Here is a 21,865-nt window from a genome sequence, read left to right on the forward strand (position 1 = left end):
TATTTCTCTGCCAGTTTGTTTTCTTAAAAATAGTAATTAAAAAAACAAAACAAAACAACATGATTTTCCAAAACAGATACGTAAGCAGTAAGGTGGTTGAGACGAATGTTCAACTCCAGCTCACCACCGACTCAGTTTCACCTTTTTGTTCCACGGGATATTCAGTAATTCACCATTTGAATTTGTGAATAAGGCCTCAAATGCAGGCCACTCCCACCCTTCACAAAAAAAAGAAAAATCGAGCTTGGAATTCCAGGCATCATCAACCAGTGTAATAGAATGTACAGATGAAGGTCTTTTGTAGAACACACATGACATAAAACTGGATATAGAATGTTTCATAATAAGACTTTAAAAATAAATGTGTGTGATGTGAAACGTTTGTTTACTTTCAGCTGTTTTAATAGCTCTCTGCTTTAGGATACCTTATTTAAAATCAGAATCCCTTCAGAATTAGAAAACTATGGACGATACATTTTTGGACAGAACTAAATACCAGTCATGCGCTGAAGGGGAGTCAGCTCACGTTTAAAGCATGACTTTCATGTTGTTCTGAAAACATCCTACAGAGTCTGTGAGTCTTCCTAACTTACCTACACCTTCAGATTCTTGCACAGAAATTTTCTTAAGTCACTGCCAGTGCTTGCTTATGCTACAGTAAGGCCCACCATTTTGCTGACTTCCAGGTATAACAGTAATTATGCTGTTTTTTATTCTAGGGGAACCTTGAATTCAGACCCATCTTTGTCTTACATGTGAATATGACTGCACAGATTAGAACTTATTTCACAAGCACAACACAGGTATTAAAATATTTCATTTGTATTACAGTACATAAATGACATGCATACCTTAAACCTTACAGAAACTAGACTTACCTACAATACTTTTTTCTGGAGCTGGAGGCACAATGTAACCAATATGCATGTACTTTGTTGCTAATTTGCTGTGCAAGCCAAGAAAATCACTGAATCTTCTTTTAACAGAGAATTCATTTTTGTGAAACATAGAAAGGGATGTCTTAAAAAAAATAATAATAGTTTTAGTTACAATTTTCTGATGCATCTACTTAGCTACGATATAAAGTTATCTGCAAGTATTTCTTGCGCTAGTTACCTTTGTTGTTACTCTGTATGCCATATAAGCGTTCATGCCATCCCCTGTAAGAAAATTAAAATACTTAGCCTAGAGCAAGTTACTTTAATCCTTTCATGTACTTTTTGTTCTAAACTATACATTACATATCTTTCCATTTAGATATTAAGAGTTACCAAAAGGTAACTGAGTAAGAAATAATACTAAAATCTCACAACATTCTTCAAGAAATGTGACAGTCTACCCACATCTGATTTACTAGGTTGAAGGAACTTACCAACTTTCTCTGGATCTGATACATTGATTTCTATATCAAACATATCCCCATTTGCTTCTTCTTCAATCTAGGAAGAAGGATATGCCATATTTAGCAAGATAACATGAACATATTATATACAGGTACAAGGATAAGGGTATAGGGGAAATAGCAGGAAGATTAAGTATAACTTAATCTTCTGTGTATAACTTTAATCTTTAGTGTATAACTAAAATCTGTTTTAGACCCACCATCCAACATTAAGTGAATATACTTTCTAATACTGGTTTTAATTTTAAGCCTCCCTGCAAAAGCCTTTAGTATGGCAGCCCCTTCTCAAGCCATGTTAGCCTCAACTTTTAGCATATATTTAACTTGAGGGTATATTACTTTGTTTTTTATCTCCTCCAATGTCAGCAGATAGTATGGTTCAAAAAAAAGCGTTCTCATTCCCAATGTTTTTGTAAGCATTTAATCAAATGGTATCAGTAACACAAGAGCTTGGGAGGGGAGAAATGATAGCTAAAGAATTTCAGATACTTGCTTGTAGTCATGCACAATTTCCTGACCTTTTCATGCAATATTTCTAAGTTCGATAGAACATAGATCTAAGGGAACACCATAGCAGAAAGGACAGTGTGACATGGCTGGAGGTGAGGAAAATAAGAATAAAATGCCATCTTGAAGCATTTCAGGAAGCAGGGATCTTCAAATCACAGACAAGTCTTGCTTGCAAACTCGTTTGCCCCTGACATTGTCCAGTAAGAGGATGTACTCCTGGTCAGGCCGGCGTGGCTGACCAGGAACATTCTTATGGAGATTAGGCGGAAACAGAGAGTGTTTCACTACTGGAATGAGGGCCAGGAGACATGGAAAGAATACAGGGATGCTGTTCGTGTTTGTAGGAAGAAAATTCGTGTGGCTAAAGCACACCTAGAGTTGAAGCTGGCTGTGTCTGTGAGAGAAAATAAAAAGGGTTTTTTTAGATATGTGAATGGAAAAAGGAGAACTAAAGAATACATAGGACCGCTCCTTGATAGGGAAGGTCTTCTCACAGACGATGACATAGGCAAAGCAGAGACGCTTAACGCCTTCTTTGCCTCTGTCTTCAATGCCGATGATGGCCTTCGGGACCCAGGGTGCCCTGAGCTGGAGGTCCGGGACGGTGGGGATGACAAACTCCCAACCGACCCTGAACGTGTGCGGGATTTGCTACTCCACCTGGATCCCTACAAGTCCATGGGTCCGGATGGGATTCATCCCCGGGTGCTGAAGGAGCTGGCGGACGTCATCGCGGAACCTCTCTCAATTATTTTTCAACGATCCTGGGAGTCTGGAGAGGTCCCGGTAGACTGGAAGCTGGCAAATGTTGTGCCGATTTTCAAGAAGGGTCAGAAAGAAGACCCTAGCAATTACAGGCCTGTCAGTCTCACGTCAGTGCCTGGTAAAATCATGGAGAAGATGGTTCTCGAACGTATTGAGGCGCACCTGGGGGACAAAGCAGTCATTGGTCCCAGCCAGCACGGGTTTGTGAAGGGTAGGTCCTGCCTAACTAACCTGATTTCCGTTTATGATAAGATCACCCGTATGGTGGACCAAGGGAAACCAGCTGATGTGATTTTTTTGGACTTCAGCAAGGCTTTTGACACCGTTTCCCATAGGATCCTACTGGACAAAATGTCCACCATACAGCTAAATAAAAACATCATACGATGGGTGAGCAATTGGCTAACGGGCAGGGCCCAAAGGGTTATGGTGAATGGCGCTGCGTCAGGCTGGCGGGCGGTCACTAGTGGGGTCCCTCAAGGCTCCATTTTAGGGCCGGTCCTTTTCAATATTTTTATAAACGATCTGGATGTAGGAATAGAAGGCATTTTGAGCAAGTTTGCTGATGACACCAAACTTGGAGGAGTTGTGGACTCGAATGAGGGTGGAAAGGCCTTGCAGAGGGATCTGGATAGGTTGGAGAGCTGGGCGATCGCCAACCGCATGAAGTTCAAGAAGAGCAAGTGCCGGGTCCTGCACCTGGGATGGGGAAACCCTGGCTGCACGTACAGACTGGGTGATGAGACGCTGGAGAGCAGCCTAGAAGAGAGGGATCTGGGGGTCGTGGTAGACAACAAGTTGAATATGAGCCGGCAGTGTGCCCTGGCAGCCAGGAGGGCCAACCGTGTCCTGGGGTGCATCAAGCACGGCATCGCTAGCAGGTCGAGGGAGGTGATTGTCCCGCTCTACTCTGTGCTGGTGCGGCCTCACCTCGAGTACTGTGTGCAGTTCTGGGCACCACAGTATAAAAAGGACATGAAACTGTTGGAGAGTGTCCAGAGGAGGGCTACGAAGATGGTGAAAGGCCTGGAGGGGAAGACGTACGAGGAACGGCTGAGGGCACTGGGCCTGTTCAGCCTGGAGAAGAGGAGGCTGAGGGGAGACCTCATCGCAGTCTACAACTTCCTCGTAAGGGGGTGTCGAGAGGCAGGAGACCTTTTCTCCATTAACACCAGCGACAGGACCCACGGGAACGGAGTTAAGCTGAGGCAGGGGAAGTTTGGGCTGGACATCAGGAAGGGGTTCTTCACAGAGAGAGTGGTTGCACGCTGGAACGGGCTCCCCAGGGAAGTGGTCACTGCACCGAGCCTGCCTGAATTTAAGAAGAGATTGGACTGTGCACTTAGTCACATGGTCTGAACTTGGGTAGACCTGTGCGGTGTCAAGAGTTGGACTTGATGATCCTTAAGGGTCCCTTCCAACTCAGGATATTCTATGATTCTATGATTCTATGATTCTACTCTGGAATGAATGACATTTGCCAATGCCCTGACTTTGAATGCAACACCAAATGTAATCTGCCATCTTAAAACCACGATCAGCCTCAGCTGTATGGAGGATAAGGCTGAAAACTGCTCTCTCTGTTTCCCCATTAACAATTACTTCAGAAATCCAAGTTAAAAACTGTAACACGATAGCAAGAGTTATATATCAGTAACATTTCTATTGATCTCCAATACAGTTACCTGGCTAAGGAATTCTCCTCATATTTTAAATATTCAAATGCCTATCACACTTTAAATGCCAAAAAATAGATTATTTTTTTAATACTTCCCCTTACCAATGGATGGTCCTGTGAGTTGAAACTTAGAAACTATCATTTAAAAAATAAAAACAAAACCCCAACATAACAAAAAAAATAGCCTTCAAAAACCAAACAAAACATTTCCATAATTTACAATTTGCTGGATACCTCTTCTCTGGATCTATCGAAAATGGCAGGGGATGTTACACTTTTCGATTCCATTCTGGGAGCTACTAACGTAGTAGGTGTCACAGGAGTGATTGCAGGAGTAGGTTCTGGTGAAAGTATTGGGTCCCTCTCCGGACTGTCCAACGAAACTTCTTCTGTGGCTTCTAGGTAAAGATTTTGAGTTAGCAAATAAGTTTTCATGTAGTTGATACATATGTCCATCATAAAAAAAAAAAACACTAAAAAATTACAATATGTAAGTTTAGTAAGATCACCTGTAAATAGCATCCATTTGTGCTAGATAATTTCTTTAAATATATAGCTAAAACTGGATGTGATACTTGACTCTCATGTATAATGGGTTAAAGTAATATTAATATCACAATTCTTTTTTCACATGCTGTCAGGTAAACAGTCTTTTAAAGCAGTCATGGAAGCCATTCATTTCTGTAAGACATTTTGTGAAAACTGGTGATTTTTTTCTATCCTACAGACTGCTCTTTTTCAGCACCTACGCCAGTTTTAGGCTTTGTACCCTGAAGCTTATTTACTCATACAGGCTGACAATCAAACATACCAAGCAAAGTAGTATGTTTTAAATGAAGTTTAAAACAGAACCACAGTGCACCCCCGCCCCAAGACCATAACCTATAAAATAACCTATTTGTAGGTTACATCTATTAAATAACCTATAAATAACCAATAACCTATAAATAGACCATAATCTATACAATAAAAGTATTTTCAGTAGATGAGGCATTCTGACTAGCAGAAACAGTTTTATTTTCTACCACCTCTTTAGGGCTTACAACAGTTCATTAGAAACAATATTTCTTTAAGACTGTTTACAGTTCATCTGTATTAATAGAGGATCTAAATCTCTGCTCTACAAATCCTGCACGTGTTCCTTGATTAACTGGTTTTGACTGTGGGTAAACTATACACTTCTTGGGTATAGAGAAGTTCCAGTTCTGGTTTACTTAACTAATGCTGTGGTTCTTGTAAATGTGCATTTTAAAGAAGTTTAGTTCCCTAAAGGATAATAATGACCACAGAACCATCATTTGATATGGATATATCTCAAGATGCATTTACAAACTTCCCTGCAGAAAGTTCCAACCACTTTACCAAGCGTAGCTTCAGGCACTAAAGCAGATCCACTCCAGGTTGTGCAGTTACCAAAAAGGTTTACTATGCAAATATACAAATTGAAGAGAGCTGTTCTTGCAGTTTCTGTATATCTAACAGCTCAATTGTCAAGAGAAAATAAGATACCTTCCTTCCAACCTTGTTAAAGCCTGGTGTTCTGAAAGTTATTATTAGTATTACAAGTCCTTATGTAAGGGTTAAGAAAAGAGCAGTTTTAAAGACCTGATCTACTTTAAATTTTTTGAAATTGTTACACCATGTGTGAAAAAGTCTCATTTTGTATGCTAACTGGCTGCTAACGGCTTGGATGGATGTACTACTACTTGCTAGACAAAAAAATACCTGGATGATGGGTCCAAAGGGTCATTGTGAATGGTGGCCAGTCACAATGGTGGCCAGTCACATGTGATGTTCCCCAAGGGTCAGTATCGAGGCTATTTTTTTTTTAATATTTCATACTGGGTTTGCATGGCAAGGTTTTGGTAGCAGGGGGCTGCAGGGGCAGCCTTTGTGAGCAGAGCCCAGCAGCTGCCCCATGACAGAGCAGAGCCAGCTCCAGCTACTCCAAGCGGGACCTGCTGCTGGCCAGAGCTCAGTCATGGGCGACACTGGGTGGGCCTCTGGAAGAACAGAGTTAAGGGAGGGAAAGAACTGCTGGGCAACAGCAGCTGGGAGAGAGGCGTGAGAAAATAGAGCAACAGCCCTGCAGCCCCCCAGGGGAGTGCGCAGGAGGGCAGGAGGTGCTGCAGGCAGGCAGCAGCAGTTCCCCTGCGGGCTGTGCAGGGAGAGGCCCCTGGTGGAGCAGGCTGTCCCCCTGCAGCCCATGGGTCCCCCATGGAGCAGATCTCCACGCTGCAGCCCCCCCATGGGTGGAGGAGCCCCCGGTGGAGCAGGTGGATGTGGCCTGGAGGAGGCTGCGGCCCATGGAGAGCCCCCGCAGGAGCAGGCCCCGGGCCGGAGCTGCAGCCCGTGGAGAGGAGCCCACACAGTGCTTGAAGAGCAGTGCTTGAAGAGCTGCTGCCTGTGGGCAGCCCCCACAGGCTCAGTTAGGGAAGGACGGCATCCCTAGGAAGGACCCCAATGGGAGCAGGGGCAGAGAGTGACCATGAAGGGGTGGCAGAGAGAAGTGCTGTAGCCTGTGGAGTCACCATCCCTGGAGGTATTTAAGTGTTGTGTGGACACTGTGCTTAGGGACATGGTTTAGTGGTGGGTCAGCAGTGTTAGGTGGATGGTTGGAGTGGACCATCCTAAGGGTCTTTACCAACCTAAATGATTCTGTGATTCTCTTCTCCAGGCTACAGTCCCAGCTCTCTCAGGCTCTGCTCCTGTGCCAAGCACTCCACGCCCTTTACCATGTTAGAGGCCCTCTCCTGGACTCTCTCCTGTAGCTCTGGGGAGCTCAGAGCTGTGCTCAACACTCTGGGTGAGGACTCTGAGCAGAGGGGAAGGATCACCTCCCTTGACCTGCTGGCAATCTTCTTCCTAATTTTCAGGTTATTGATTTACATAGTACTTTCAAACTAAACACAAGCACCTTTTAAATTCTTCATTTTAGTATGAGCAAATATTTTTTTTCTTGAAAAGCTCATAACTTTCCTTCCACTTTTTTATTCTTATTGCTAAATCTTTTTGAAGAATCCTGCTGTTCCTTCCTACCCTCAAATGCCACAGAGAAAGGATATACCATTAATACAACAAAGAAGTTTAGTTCAAAACCTCAGATGAGGTGGGAAGTCATGCTGACACAGATGGAAAAAAAAAAGCTTTTAGACTGAGATGGTGGAGGAACCACATTTAAATACTGAAGAGAGGTAGTTCTCTTATTTGTCTGCTAGCAGCATTCAACATACATAAGAATTTATTCAACTGACTGTTTCACCGAAGTATATAAGTATATATGGACACATGCACACATACATAAATAGAGCCGTTCTGCTTTAATTCACTCTTTTTCTACCACCTGCTATGTTCCAACACAAACGTCTGGAAATCGAACCACTAGCCATCAGTAATCACCCTGCTGTACCTTAAAATTTTAGACAGGACTATAACACAAGTACTGAAGGCATTCACACCACACCGATCTCTCACCATCATCAGTTGAGAAAACATTTCTGTGAAAACGCGACTTCACAAAGGCAGTGTGAATTAAAGGTGTCAAACCATCACTGCTGTCAGGTAAAGCAGTGGCACACACACCTTCCCCACCACTCCTCTTTCTCAGACCTGTATCCACAGACCCCTTAGTAACATGAACTGATCCAGGTTGAGTTGATTACTACATGAAATCCAGCCAGGATCAGCCCCCTACCACTGTTCAGACAACAGCTGAAGCTACTCTGCTGGATTGTTTCTGTAAGAGGAAGCAGCAAGAACAAGCAGTTGAAAATGCAAGAAGCTTTCCTATCAGAAAGACCACCACCTTGCAACTGCAGGATTAGAACTGGCATAACAGCAGACTTCGTTCACACCAGCATTTCTGGACCTGTGTGACTCCAGCTTGGTTGAGAATTAACAAGTCTTGCAAAGTGTTGCCTATGAGCCCTCCTCTTCTGTTTTCCTGAGAGAATTTATGGACAGGAAAAAAAAGTATGTCCGAATGATAGCAGCAAGTCAGTTATTTTAGGAAGAAGAGTTTATGCTGCCCTTTCCTGTTACCTCTCACCCCCAAGGCTGCATGCACCCAGCATATTACATAAATCTAGAAGAGTGAAATGGAAACGGCAGTGGAAGGGGGTGAGTGGAGAGAGCAGGAGAAGAAAAGGACATCATGCTTCTTGTTCAGAAGCAAAGTATTAGAAGCTAATTTCAGAAGTAGGTTATTGTCATTCAAGACAGATTCTGAAGGGGAGAAGAAGCATTAGCTCTATAATAAGAATAGCAGGCTATTACACTTTCTAGCTATTCTTTCTTTCCCCTCAGAAAAGCAGTCTTTAACTAGTATATTTGCTAAAGGATTATTTCCCAAGAAACAGATTTGTTCAGATGACCTCTGGCAGTTACGCTTCTCATACACATTCTTTTAATTTGAGAAATCAGGTGATGCAGTCTTTGCATGTGTTTTTGTTTTGTTTTGTTTGTTAAGCTCTGTATTAATATTTGCATGAAAAATGAAATTTGGATGTCTTACTTTACCGTACAGTTCTCAAAATCATAAGCTCTTCTTGAATAGAGGCAACTGCTCTGCCCAGCTTCAAGGAAGAAACACTGAGGTCCAACATATTTTCATGTCAGCCATGGCAGTTATCAGCACACGTTAAGCACTCCAACCAATCTATTGCTGTAAGACTTAATGCACACGAATTCCTGCTCTATAACCCATCAGTGGTCTCTGACAAAAGATCTGTCAAGATGCTTAGCTTCAAAAGAACATGAAAATATCTCTGCCTGCTACAAAAGACAACTAGTTAGGTTTAACATTCTACAGGCAACTGCACGAAGTTCCTATCAGCACTTAAGCAGGGAGCTCAATCTCAGCATCATACAGCTCCTGTTTCTTTACCTTTCACCACCAGTATTTGTCAAGCATCATCTCACAAAGTGCAAGTTTGCAATTCTTCACAAGCAGCTCACTTCAGCTGAGTAAGTTATTTTTACTGATCACACTTCTAAACATCATAGATCTCTTAACATTCTGACATCACATGAGTGCTCAAATTTTATTATCTTTGCAAATTTTTTCAGATGATCACATAGATTTTCACATAGATTTGGAAGTAAACTGAAGTCGAAACTCTTGTCCAGAACAAAGGATACATTTTATTTATTACAAGAAAAAAAAAAAAGCTTCACCAGGGTATAGCACAAATTGTAGATTTATATTCTAACAGGACTGACTGTTCTGCAATGCTTAAGTCATAGCCCATGACTCTTACTTTTACAAGAAGAGGACTAAAAATAATCTTAATGAGAACAGGAGCACTATAAACCAGTAGCTTCAAGTGCTTTTGTGTTTGGTTCTCACAGAAAAGACGTAGAGCTCACTACCCAGTTTCTAAAAGGTAGCCAGGCATCTGCACATATCTGCTCTGCTCAGACTATCACATGACAACAGCCTGACAGGCACGCTAGCTGAAAACTTGCTGTTCGGCTGATCTTCAAGTATTATCTTGTCTGGCCCACAGAATTGGGATGTTCTTTTCTGTACAAATTTCCAGGAGAAAAAAACAAAGGCAGCTAAGACGTATCTGTAACAGCCTGAATGAAAACAACACCCCCTCCAAAACACAAACCCTCCCCAAAAAAATCAACAAAAAAAAATCCCTACCAAAATGCATCAAGTTTCCCTGAGGACACAGTAGCTAGCTACTTGTACAAGAGGATGCACTCCCAAACACCTTTTGGAAGGGAAAAAAGCTAATATTCACAATCAGAGTGGAAAAAACTGAACTTTCTATTCTGAAAATGGTGACTGCACAATGGTACTGCTTAGCAGCCTTGCTTGTCACCTGTGAACACCAAAGGAAGAAAGCATAGACAGCCATGTCCTGCAAAGGCAGTCCACGACATGTTTCTGCAGTTAGATATGGAACTGGAGGCCAACATTTTGGGAAAAATGATTCAAGATTTAATTCATTACTCTTATCATATTCACTACTCGTAGAACCTTATGGATGGCCAGGTTTTACAGACAACTCAAAGACCTTTGAGCTACTCCTGACACTGAATGATTTGAAGCACTGACTATTATGGTTCCCACACGTAAGAAAACTATGGGGTAAGATAAAGTAATTCATTTTTGGCCAAATAATCATCACAATGACTTTCACTCTAAAGGTGAAAGTGCTTAAATGGGTTTAGTAGGACTGTTCATTTACAGAACCAAGAACCACAATACTGACAAAGGCAGCAGCAAAGTCTACTCATCTGCAACAGCAGACAGAGACCTCAGTTTCTTCCACCTTTACACGCCACTTTTAACAGCTCTGACAAAGCACTTACAAGTCAGCAGAGATGAGGAATATCTAAAACATTTTATTTCATGCACTTTCTAATGGCTGCCCCAGAAACACAGTAGCAAAGAGTCTTTAAGCACAGTCAAAAAAAGAAAAAAGAAAAAAAAAAAAAACAGATTCTGAACTGCATTAACACAATTCAGGAAATCATAGCATTTCTCCCACACCTTATTTAAGGTTGCATTGTTAGATAGATAATAAATAAATTTCAAGCCTACAGGAGTCAGAGAGAAATATCTCCACATTTTTACAAGTACGACTACAAAACTATAATTGTTTATACCTACAAAGAGTCAGAATCCTATGGATGGCTCCTGGAAGGAGAGATTTTCTTCACCTGGATTTTATAGCATCTAATAGTGATAGGAAGCTGTGGAACACCATTCTTGTTCCTACAGGCGAACTAGAGATTTCTCTGTAATTTCAACATGTCAGAGAAAAAAAAACTCAATCTCACTCATATTTTAACTAGGTCTTGCTTTCATAGAAAGCAAGGCTTATGCAATCAAGCTGAAGGCAAGAAAATAGATCTCTCACACAGCCTTCACACTGCTTCTATCCATGGCATTGTTTCTTTCAAGGACTGGATTAACATCACTGTCTAACAAAACAGTCCTAAAAAAGAGAACCAGAAAGAGAGAAGTTATTCACTAGGATACAACTGTTTCATGCAAACTTCCTGCTTAGAACAAGATACTGCGAAAGATGTCATATTCTATCCTAAGCTCCACTAATTGCTCTTTTTCCTGCTTCAGAGCCCATCCTAGCCTCAGTCTGTATGTTAACTGACCTTTTACAGACCACTTTTTGTCGTGTTAGACATGCAGTATGTTAAATGCTTTCAGTTCAGTGCCATACGCATTTCAAAGAATGCCTCCCACGGCAAACTCAAACTCATTAAATCAGTTCCGTTTGTTTTCTCACAGAATCCACTTCAGCTGAAACAATCTGGCTGCTAACATTTGTTCCTTCTGTTTGGTTCCCATCAATATTTACTCCAGCCACCTTCTTCCTTCATATTATCCAGCCAGAAGAGAATTTGGCTTTCCTAAAATACCTATTCCAGATTGCTCTATGGTTACAAAAAGTTGACTTTAAATACTGTGTATGTTCCTAGTACTAGAAAGCTTCATTTTTAAAGCACTGCCAGTCTTTCTAAGTCATAAAATCAGGCAATATACAAAATAAATACAAAAGAAAGAAATACAAAAATACAAATACAAAAGAAATAGGAAAATGCCTCTGGTTTTTACTCTCTATTTCTCTTAAAACAGTTTCAGAGAGTTAATAAACTAGTTAATATATTCTGACGGTGTCATAAACAAATGTACATTCCAATATATGCAAATATAAGTTTGGTAAGTTCAGAACAAACATAATAGATGTGAATATAAATCTATCTATAAAAAATAGCCCAGAACTAAATAGAGTTAATTTAGAAATAGTTAATTAGTTAATTTAGAAACTAAAACTGAGAAATAGCTTGGCCAGCAGGAGCAGGGGGGTGATCATCCCCCTGTTCTCAGCTCTGGTGAGGCTGCACCTCAAGTGCTGTGTTCAGTTTTGGGCCTCTCAGTACCAGAAGGACATCGAGGCCCTGGAGCATGTCCAGAGCAGGGCTACGAGGCTGGTGAAGGGCCTGGAGCACAAGCCCTGTGAGGAGCAGCTGAGGGAGCTGGGGGTGTTTGGTCTGGAGAAAAGCAGGCTCAGGGGAGACCTTATTGCTCTCTACAGCTACCTGAAAAGAAGCTGGGGGTTGGCCTCTTCTCACAGATAACTGGTGACAAGACTAGAAGGAATGGCCTCAAGCTGTGCCAGGGGAGGTTCAGGTTAGAAATAAAGAGAAATTTCTTCTCAGAAAGAGTGACCAGGCATTGGAACAGGCTGCCCAGGGAACTGGTTGAGTCACCATCCCTGGAGGCACTCACAAAACACGTCGATGTGGCGCTGAGGTACACAGTATAGTGATAGACTTGGACTGGATCTTAGAAGTCTTTTCCAACCTAAATGATTCTATTTTTGAATGACTATAACAGGGAAATCAATGAAGATGAATTTAGGATTGTATTCAAAGCAGAGAGCCAACTGACTCACTCAGTAAGTAGTTGTAGAAACATTGTTACTATTGAGAAGAAACATTTGAAACCACCTCTTGATGTCCATAAACCTATTATACCTCCTTTCCTGAACAGTAAATATACCTGTAATTGTGACAGAAACCATATCCCATGTTAGGATATGGGTTAGTAGACAAGCAACATTAAGTAGTGACTGATTAATAAGGGATTGGAAATATTGACTGGTTACTTATCAAAGCTATCATATATCTCTCTTCAAACATGCAGTACTGTCATGAATCAAATGCTAGTGAATTGATAGGACTTTTCTTATATGCTGGTCTGTTACCTTTTCATTATAATAAAAAGAGTCTTGTGGAAAAAGGAAATACCCCCTGGCTTGTAATACCATCTGAATTACCTTTCTTCATAACTGGGAAATGACACGAATACTTTATGTATAGGTACGAAGCAGAAAACAAGGATGTAACTTAAATTGTGGTGTGTTTTTTTTGTTCTGTTAATTACATTTTACTACTTTATTGCTATCACCAGAATGTGTTACTAACCAGCTAACACTGCCACACTACACAGCTAGGGTACACACCACTGAGAAACTGGTACTTACACAGACTTAACCAATTCTATAGTCGCACAAGAAAAAACCTGTGTATCATTGTCAAATAAAAAAAATACACTAAATTTTTCTATTAAATAAGTTCCCCGAGGTGCCACTAATTCAGTATGTGAAAGTAATTTTTAATTTACTTTACAAAAATATATATTGTCAAGAGTGTAATAGAAGTGTTTACTCCTGAGACAACACACACAAGTTTAGTTGAAAAAAAAATCCCAGTTTCACCTTCTCAATTAATCAAAACTTATCTAACCTGAAGAATAAGTCATATATCACTTTGTTTTTACTAATAAGAAAGATAAAATCTCCTGGTTTGAGTTCGAAATGAAAGGCTACATTCCAAACCAGTTTTACAATAATGCACGATCAGTAGCAAGATGTATTAACAATGACGGAACAACTTTGGGCAAAGATGAATCTCATCTGTTTTTCCTTTTTAGTGCATTATTTCTCCTGCTAACTTTCAAGTTTAGAAAATGAACAGTATTTCATAAGACCATAGGACTTTAAGTAAATACAAGATTGTTGAACCTAGCAAACAACATTGAAGGCAGCAAGGGACACTTCTAATACCTGAATGCATTAATTCATTACTTAATGAAATTTCCAGGAAGTGTACCTTCAACAGACTAAGAAACAGTTAAGACTGGCTACAACTCTCAATTGCATAAAATTAAAATTTAACTTTCCATTGCAACGGTACTGCTTCGTATTTCCTTACAGCCAAGCCAAGAAAATGACCTTCTACAGCACAAAAAGGTTTTAAACCTCCTCCCCAGAAAAGCATACTCCTTTAAGTCCAACAGCAAACAAGTTTATATGGACACACCAGAAGAAACAAGTAATTACCAGCAAAGAGGTCTTCTCTATCATCATCTAGCATGATTTCTGTCGGCTTTGGACCATTGGAGTTTGTGCTGAGATCTTCTGCAGGAAGACTTGCTGGCTCTGGAGATGAAGGACTTGACTGTTAAAAAAAGAAATAATTAGCACGGAGCCAGTTGCCACGTGTCCGCACAAGAATTATTGCAACAAGCATTCTTTCATTGCAAAGAAACAGGGAAAGATGTACAGAAAGGAAACCCTGTCAGCTATTTCCATTTCCTACTCTTAGTGTGATAACAATGAACAAAGGATATGAGCTGGTCAACAACTCTCTTCATTTCTTTGTTGGAGAAAAAAAAAAAGTTACTCATTTCCTCAAGTTTAATTAGCGTGAAACAAAAGCTGCTACAGAAGTATCTCGAATCATTTTATTAGTATTGCTGAATGTGATTTGATTAAGCTCCTTTTCAAAAGGCTTATATTTAGACTTGTACTTGGAAAAAAAAATAAACAAATCTTCAAGTTCTCTATCCCATTTTTTCAGGGATTAGAAGAGTAGATTAATGCTACTAAAACAACTCAGCCCTGCTTGCAGCCATAAGAAGTTTTGGTATCTTTAACAGTTTGAATTCAGGGATAATTCCTACACAGGGTCACACTGCACTGACATGGAAGCTAGGCTTGCCACTGATGCAGGTTTTTTAATTCACCGAAGACTAGAATTTGTCCTGTGAAAAGAGAAATACTTGGAAGACACTCAGGAAAGCAAATGAATCGATACTGAAGTTGAGGTTCCAAGTATACAGCTTACTCAAAAAACAAATACACATGTAACCAAAGACCAGTGCTTCAGTTACCAAATTCTGTTGAGCATGCATCAGCTAGGGTTACTGCAACAGTACTAGAAAATTTGCAAGACTCACTTCCCACAGTTCCATCCCAGATAGCTAGCTAAGAGCTTTTCAACAACAGCGTATCTATTCATGAATGCATGCCCTTTTCAAGGGCATCTGTAAATTACGTCATTATGTGTTTCCTAATTTTTGCTGGGAGTTGTCATAATTTAGGTTCAGAACCAAAATTCAAAATAGGTAAGAAATGTTTCAGGCTACACTTCAACAAACATCATGGGCACTAAAAAAAGCCTGAAAACAAAACAAACAAACAAACAAAAAAAAAACAACACAAAAGTAATCTGTTCAGATTATATACTGCACATTCATAAGCACAGCATGGGTATTGGTCCTAAGGGAGAGGTCTTCCTGACCACCGGCTCTCAAAGAACAGCGTGTGTTCCGATACAACTGCAGCTTTACTTGAAGCAGCACAGAGAAGCATCCTGGCCCCCACATCAACCCAGATCACAGTCACCTGAAATTCTGGTCAGAGGAAGCAAGCAAGGAGCAAAAGCCTGCCCGAGAAGCTCAGAAACAGTACAAAATTGTTTTCTACAGGACAAACCAAATCAAGACTCCCTTGACCTCAAAATTTTTTCTTCTCAAGATGCAAGGAGAAAGAAAATACAAGTATGCCAGAAAGTCTGTGTTCCTTTAAACAGAAACCCCATGTTCCATTCAAATTACAGAAGGAGATTATATTCCCTTCCCTCTCCCACCAGCTGCCAACTCTCTGGGAATTCCACATGTAATCTGGGGAAAACAATAAAAAAATAAAGTCATGAGCAACAAAAGGAGCAGCCTCTCAAACTGCTTGCTATGCTTTTGCCCTAGTGCTTACTAAGAAAGTCAAAGCAGAAACACTGGGGAACTATACGAAGGTAGTAGTTTATAAACTTAGAAGCAAATAGTCCACTAGCCACAGGTACACTTCCCATCTCATACTACACCAATGCCTAAATGATCCCACAGCAAACACAGTGCTGCAAGGTAACAAAGTTGTATTTGTTCCTTCTGTGAAGCACCATCCTAAGTTGTATCACAAGACACATAATTAATTTAGAGGAAATGAGCTAGCAAGTTAAAGAAAAATAACCACTTGACATGCTCCATTATTCTACTTACGATAGCATAGATAGCATGCATCACATGGAAAGGTCAACACTGAAGCGAATTGAGAACTCGCAAGTAGCACATTCCCGAAGAAACAGCCTCTCTCTCTGTGTAGGGCTGCACAGAGCTGCAAGTTCAAGGTTGTGTACCTCAGCTAGAACAGCAAAGCCTTTATTTCCCTGTAAGGCTCCAGCAATTTATAGTTTTATCAGCGTAAGTGATTCTGCACAGAAACATCACAGATTACTCATTCCAAGTAAGGTTCTCCACTGCTTGACTCAGAGTAAAACCCCACTTGTGTATTTATGGTTTAGCACGTAGTGGGTACCCCACACCAACAGGGATGCAGAATGACACATAGTTCATGCTTGTCAGTTCACCTCCAGGAGAAACAGCTGTAACATGGCCAAGCGCAAGGAATAAAAGCCTTCCTGACACTTACTGTACACAGCAGATGGCTTCCAGCTTTATCCCTTAATTGTGCACCTGGTTACTGAATGGTGAAAAAAAAAAACAATGTGAAAAAATACATCTTCAAGATTTTCTCCCAGCCTATCTGCTGTTTTATCTGAGGCAGCTGTTTTGCTCACTGATGATGACTTTTGACTACATCTGTCTTCTAATTACAAAAAAACCCCTACCAGATAGAAAAATCACCCTGAACTCTTAGACCTGATCCACACACTGCGTAATAAGAACACATTTATGTGCCTAAATCAACGATTTAACCTAAGCCAATAGCAAACCATTCCTACCTCGAAAACTGGAAAGCCTTCGTAGTAGTAGACAAACACATGGAAAGATGCCACCAAGCCGTGGTAGGATTATGGATCTGTTTTCATTACTGAGCTGGGAAAGATGCTGTCCGTGGCACTACGTACTAGGCTTCACAGGCACAGATCAGTTACAGTGTGCTTCCTCCATAATTTGTTTACCCCATTTCCATGAAGCACAAGTAGAGAATACTTGCAAAAGGAGAGGCCTTGAACAAACCCCAGAGACACCTCAGAAAGGCTCAACAAACAAAGCTTATTTATGCAGCTGTTATAAATTGTTAAAAAGGAATGAGGTCTAGAAGCAACTCTCAGAGGAAGCCTTCCAGTGAAGCACATGCTCCTCCTATGCATTATTTGCTATATGAATATGAAATAAAATTTGTATTTGTTGTGTACTTCAAGTCCTGCTTTTTAAGAATAATAGGTATTAACGTTTAGCTTCGAGGATGATTCACTTCTAAAGGAAGATTTCTGTCATTTAAAATTGCCTTTTGCTGAATATGGAATTACCGGACCTATAAATCTTTAAATGTCTCTCTGGAATTTTTAAACAGCTGTCATTCTCAGAGGAGGTAAGTTAAGGATGGAGGTGACAAACAGTTGGAACTGTCTTTATATGAAGAAGAAAACTAAAAATGAAAAGTTTAAATCACACTGTATATGTGCATACAAGCTTCTTAAAGATGAGTAATGGTCTGAAGAGCTACAGTAGTTCTGCACACAGAACCAACCTGTTTTTAAGAGTTTCGTAACAGGTTAGGACGCTGTCTTCAAAAGTCATCTTCAAAACAGACAGCTGTTCTCAGTTGTTCATAGTGTCTTCAAAGTTCTGTTGGCTGATGTTACAGCCCTAGATGTTTGGGCATCATACCTTAACAACAGGGTCTCCCCCAAACCAGTTCAGCTACCTGTTTGAGCTGTGCCAAGCCTCCTTTGGTGGGGTCTCAGTAGGCTGACAGGCAGACCACCATAGTACTCCAGTTGCTCCAGGCCATCTGGCTGGTTTTCACTGAAACTGTTTCAGAAGCTCACAAAGTACTGCATGGGCAGAGAGAATAAAGACTCAAGTAGGAGCATAATGCCCTAAAATTAGAGCACACAATTACCCTACAATGAACTACCGTGTGCATCCATTACAGCCTGGATTTAACACCAAGGAACAAGAGACGTATTTCCAGCTGAATTACCCCAATTAAATTTGAGCGCAGAATTAGTCTTCTGCAAAGTTATAGTATAGTGTTCAAGGATTTAGTATGTTATTCTCAGATATTCTACTGAGATTATTACTGCTTCCACTGTAATTGCCAGTGTTAAATTCAATATATATCTAGAAAGACATCTGGATTCCTACTTAATATTTTGCCTTCTGCACAGAAAACCAAGCACATATTGCAGGTCTTTGACATAAACTGTTAAACTGGCAATGAGATTGCATACACACCCTGCCCTAAATAACAGTCCTTGATAGATTACAACATCTGCTTACTCATTGTTTTCAAGTGCCTCCATGTATTCTTCCATTACAAAAAAAAAAAAAAAAAAAAAAATACACACAGGAATATTAATACCAATTGTAATGAGTAGGTAGCAGCTCAGCCACATGTTCACACAGTACCTGTTTTACAGAAGATGGAGGTGGGTGATACAGAAATGAGTGAGAAGTGTTTAGGAGGAAATGGAGTAAGAAGTGGCACAACAGTGGCAACAAAAACAAGGAAGTAGATGGCAAAGAAAATTTTCAAGCAGGAGTGGAATAGAACAGACTGGGGCAAGGAGGAGGAAGAGGACAAGTTAATGATGAAAAAATACTAAATGTACTATTTTTCAGAAAATCTAAGGTATGCTTTTTCACGTATGTTGCCAAATGTGACTTTCACGTGGTCATTTGCTGTCTCTCCTAATAGCAACAGAGGACACAGTTGGCAAATTATCAATTTATTTATAAAAACTTGTAACAGGAGGTGATTTTCCTCATAACGCAGAGTTAAATTCCAGGACTTTTCACACATACCTAGATAACTTAAAAAAAAAAATCTGAAAATTTAGCAACTAGGTAACTGCATGAAGACTGTGAACATTATAAAACTACAGAGGGCTCAGGAAGCCCTTGAACAAAATCCTCGTAGTTGGAAGAGCACTGCAGGTGAGTGCCAGCACATACACACAATCGTCAGCAATATTCTTTGCACAGCATCTACAACTGACTACTGTTGGAAATGCAGTCTTGGCTTAGACAGACCATTTGTCTGATACAGTCTGGCTGTTTCCACTGATGAAAGCAACTGTGGCAGCTAACGGGAGACCACTCTGTGATCATGAATTCAATGGGAGGTAGTCCATGAGACATTACAATACAGTTGGCATAATAAAAACCCAAGAATCATTCTACTACTCAAAGGCACTGTAGATATCTGACAAGGAAACAAGCTCCCTACCAGCTCTGACAAGCTGCTGCTCAGACAGCTGCCCAGAGCTTTCAAGCTCTATTTTCACAAAAAGGGAAGTGCCCTCATTTAACTCCAGCACAGCAACTTTTCAAGTCCTAGAACACCTTCCTGCTACGCCCCAGAAATTCCAGATGTTACAGCTCAGTGTGACATTTTAATGTCTTTCATTCTGGAATTAAGAGAGTTCAATGCAAAACACTAACTTTCAGTATGTACACTTGCACTGTTAAAGCTCCATCTCCTTTTTCTTCACATCCAGAGAAACCACCTTGAAATACACAAGTCTGCATTTAATTATACAAGTAAGCCTTCCTCATAAACGGCATTTAAATATTTCATATATACTCTTCATAGTACATGTGAAAGTTGTATCTTGTCAGAACAAACTCAGATGAATAAGTGGATGTCTTCTAAGAAAACATTTTTTAACACAAAAGCTATTTGGAAGACCTATTAGCAGTTTCACACCTCTTCCACTGCACATCCAAATCACGGGTAAGAAAGAAGCAAGATGCCTTTTGTGAGCTGCAATGAGAGTGAAAGCAAGAAAAAATGCTCAGGATGGCTAAGAAGGGGAATTAATAATACAGAATCATATGTGCAGCTCAAAGACAAACCAGTTAGGAACCCTTTCAAAATACCACCACCTTCATCTAAACCAGCTTTGGACCTCACCATCCCCTGCTTCACCTTCCCCTCAGGTAATCCACAAGCAAGTATGTGATCAACTGCAAAGAGCTGTTGTTACTTTAAAGAACCTCCACAGCCATTTAGAAACATGAATATTTATAGGATTAAAACAACCCTCAAGTCAGGTTAATTAAGCCCACAGCTTGGATGACTGCCCTTCTTTGGGCAAAGGTGCCCTATACACTTAAATTCTATGATCTAGCTTCATGGTGCTGAGCAGTTAGTTCAAACTCAGTTGTCATGATCCAAGTTTTCCTTCCAAATTTGCTAGAAAGTCACAAGAGCGAGGCTCTTCCCCAAATGTTGTAGCTGATTAGATGACAAAAAAAGCTTTACTGACAAAGCTTTTCAAAGCTTCTCTTTAAGCAAAGCAACTTCCCCTTAGCTATTTTCTTCCAAATAAACGGCATACAAAAATGAAGCAGCACAAGGGGACTGTCAACCAAGCCCCTCAATGCAAAGTGTGTTTCGCTGCCAGCTTTCCAAGTCAGAGGATCTCTCAGTAACTATGTTTAATCATTAAGAGGACTTTTAACTGGGTTTTAGGCATTAAGTCTATCATGGTCTACAATTAAAGCCACAGGAGATAGAAGACGGTATTTATGTTTTTCTGCAGTCTTGGTGCACAGACCAAGACCCCAGTGACACACAGATGTACGGACGTCCATCAGTGCAATCCTTGTCAACTGCAGGTCCACACCATTCGCTATCCTTCACAGCACGCTTCCACAAACCTTTTTTTTTTTTTTTTTTTTTTCCTAGCTCTGCACATTTTACGCATCTACAAAAAGAAAAGGAGGTAAGAGAGAGAAGACAAGCGGTTGCTTTTTTGCTTTATAACACACATTGAAGAGCCTCTTTGTGCGCTGTGCCTTCTCGCGAAGGACAGCCGGCACACAAAGGAGGAAAAAAAAAACAAAAACAAAAAAACCAGGAGCGATCCTATCGCCGCAAAGGTCAGGGGCAGGAAACTTCCCGGCAGGAGGCAGAGGGGCGCTTGTCCCCCTCTGGGCCAGGCGGGCGGGCGGCGGGGCAGCGCTGACAGGAGGCGGCCTGCGGCCGGCCCTTACCCGCCCCCCACCCCCACACCCCCTCAGCCGCCGCAGGGCCGCGGCTCCCGGCCCCGCTTGTGGGCTGCCCGCGGCCCGGGCAGGCCTGTCCGTGGCCGGGGAGCCGCCCCCTCACCTCCATGGTGGACACGGTGCTGGCGAAGAGCTCCTCGCCGTCCTCCAGCTCCTCCAGCTCGGCGGGACGCGCCTCCCCCAGCGGCGGGGGCTCCCGCTCCGCCGCCATCTTGCGCCGCCCCGCCCCAGCCCCGGCCGCGGCCCCGCCCCCGGGACGCGGGCACGTGACCGCGCGGCGGGAGCGCGCAGGGGCGCCTGAGGCAGCGCGGGGCCGCGCGCCTGAGCCCCCTCTGCTCCCCAGAGCTGCTGCACGGCCAGCGCTCAGTGAAACGGCGGCTGTGCACGCTCCTGCTCTGCTCCTAATGGCACAGAACCACAGAGGCATTCCGGTTGGAAGCGACCTCCAAGGTCATCTGGTCCAACCACCCCCTGCCACCAGTGTCACCCACTGAACCGTGTCCCCAAGCACCACGCCCAACCTCTCCTTGAGCACCCCCAGGGATGGTGACTCCACCGCCTCCCTGGGCAGCCTGTCCCAGTGCCTGACTGCTCTTTCTGAGCGGAAATGTCTCCTCATTGCCAACCTGAGCCTCCCCTGGCACAACTT

General features: G+C 41.7%; 1 protein-coding gene across 2 annotated transcripts in view; it reads right to left on the reverse strand.

The window, feature by feature from the left end:
* SNX2 (sorting nexin 2) overlaps window positions 1-21,479 on the reverse strand; it is a 34,403-nt gene extending 12,924 nt beyond the window's left edge. Inside the window, exons 1-7 of one of the 2 annotated variants that reach the window (XM_072031000.1) lie at window positions 17,906-17,980; window positions 16,664-16,714; window positions 14,237-14,354; window positions 4,590-4,753; window positions 1,373-1,439; window positions 1,117-1,160; window positions 879-1,020 (exon numbers count right to left, since the gene is read on the reverse strand). In XM_072031000.1, coding sequence (XP_071887101.1) covers window positions 879-1,020; window positions 1,117-1,160; window positions 1,373-1,439; window positions 4,590-4,753; window positions 14,237-14,270 — 451 coding nt within the window. In that variant the 5' untranslated portion in view covers window positions 14,271-14,354; window positions 16,664-16,714; window positions 17,906-17,980. Of the gene's footprint in view, window positions 1-878; window positions 1,021-1,116; window positions 1,161-1,372; window positions 1,440-4,589; window positions 4,754-14,236; window positions 14,355-16,663; window positions 16,715-17,905; window positions 17,981-21,319 lie in introns of those variants that run through there. The other variant, XM_038170570.2, reaches the window with a different exon arrangement.
* Window positions 21,480-21,865: the final 386 nt, after the last annotated feature.

The sequence above is a fragment of the Anas platyrhynchos genome, chromosome Z (genome assembly GCF_047663525.1).
Source record: "Anas platyrhynchos isolate ZD024472 breed Pekin duck chromosome Z, IASCAAS_PekinDuck_T2T, whole genome shotgun sequence".
In the NCBI taxonomy this organism is placed as follows: domain Eukaryota; kingdom Metazoa; phylum Chordata; class Aves; order Anseriformes; family Anatidae; genus Anas; species Anas platyrhynchos.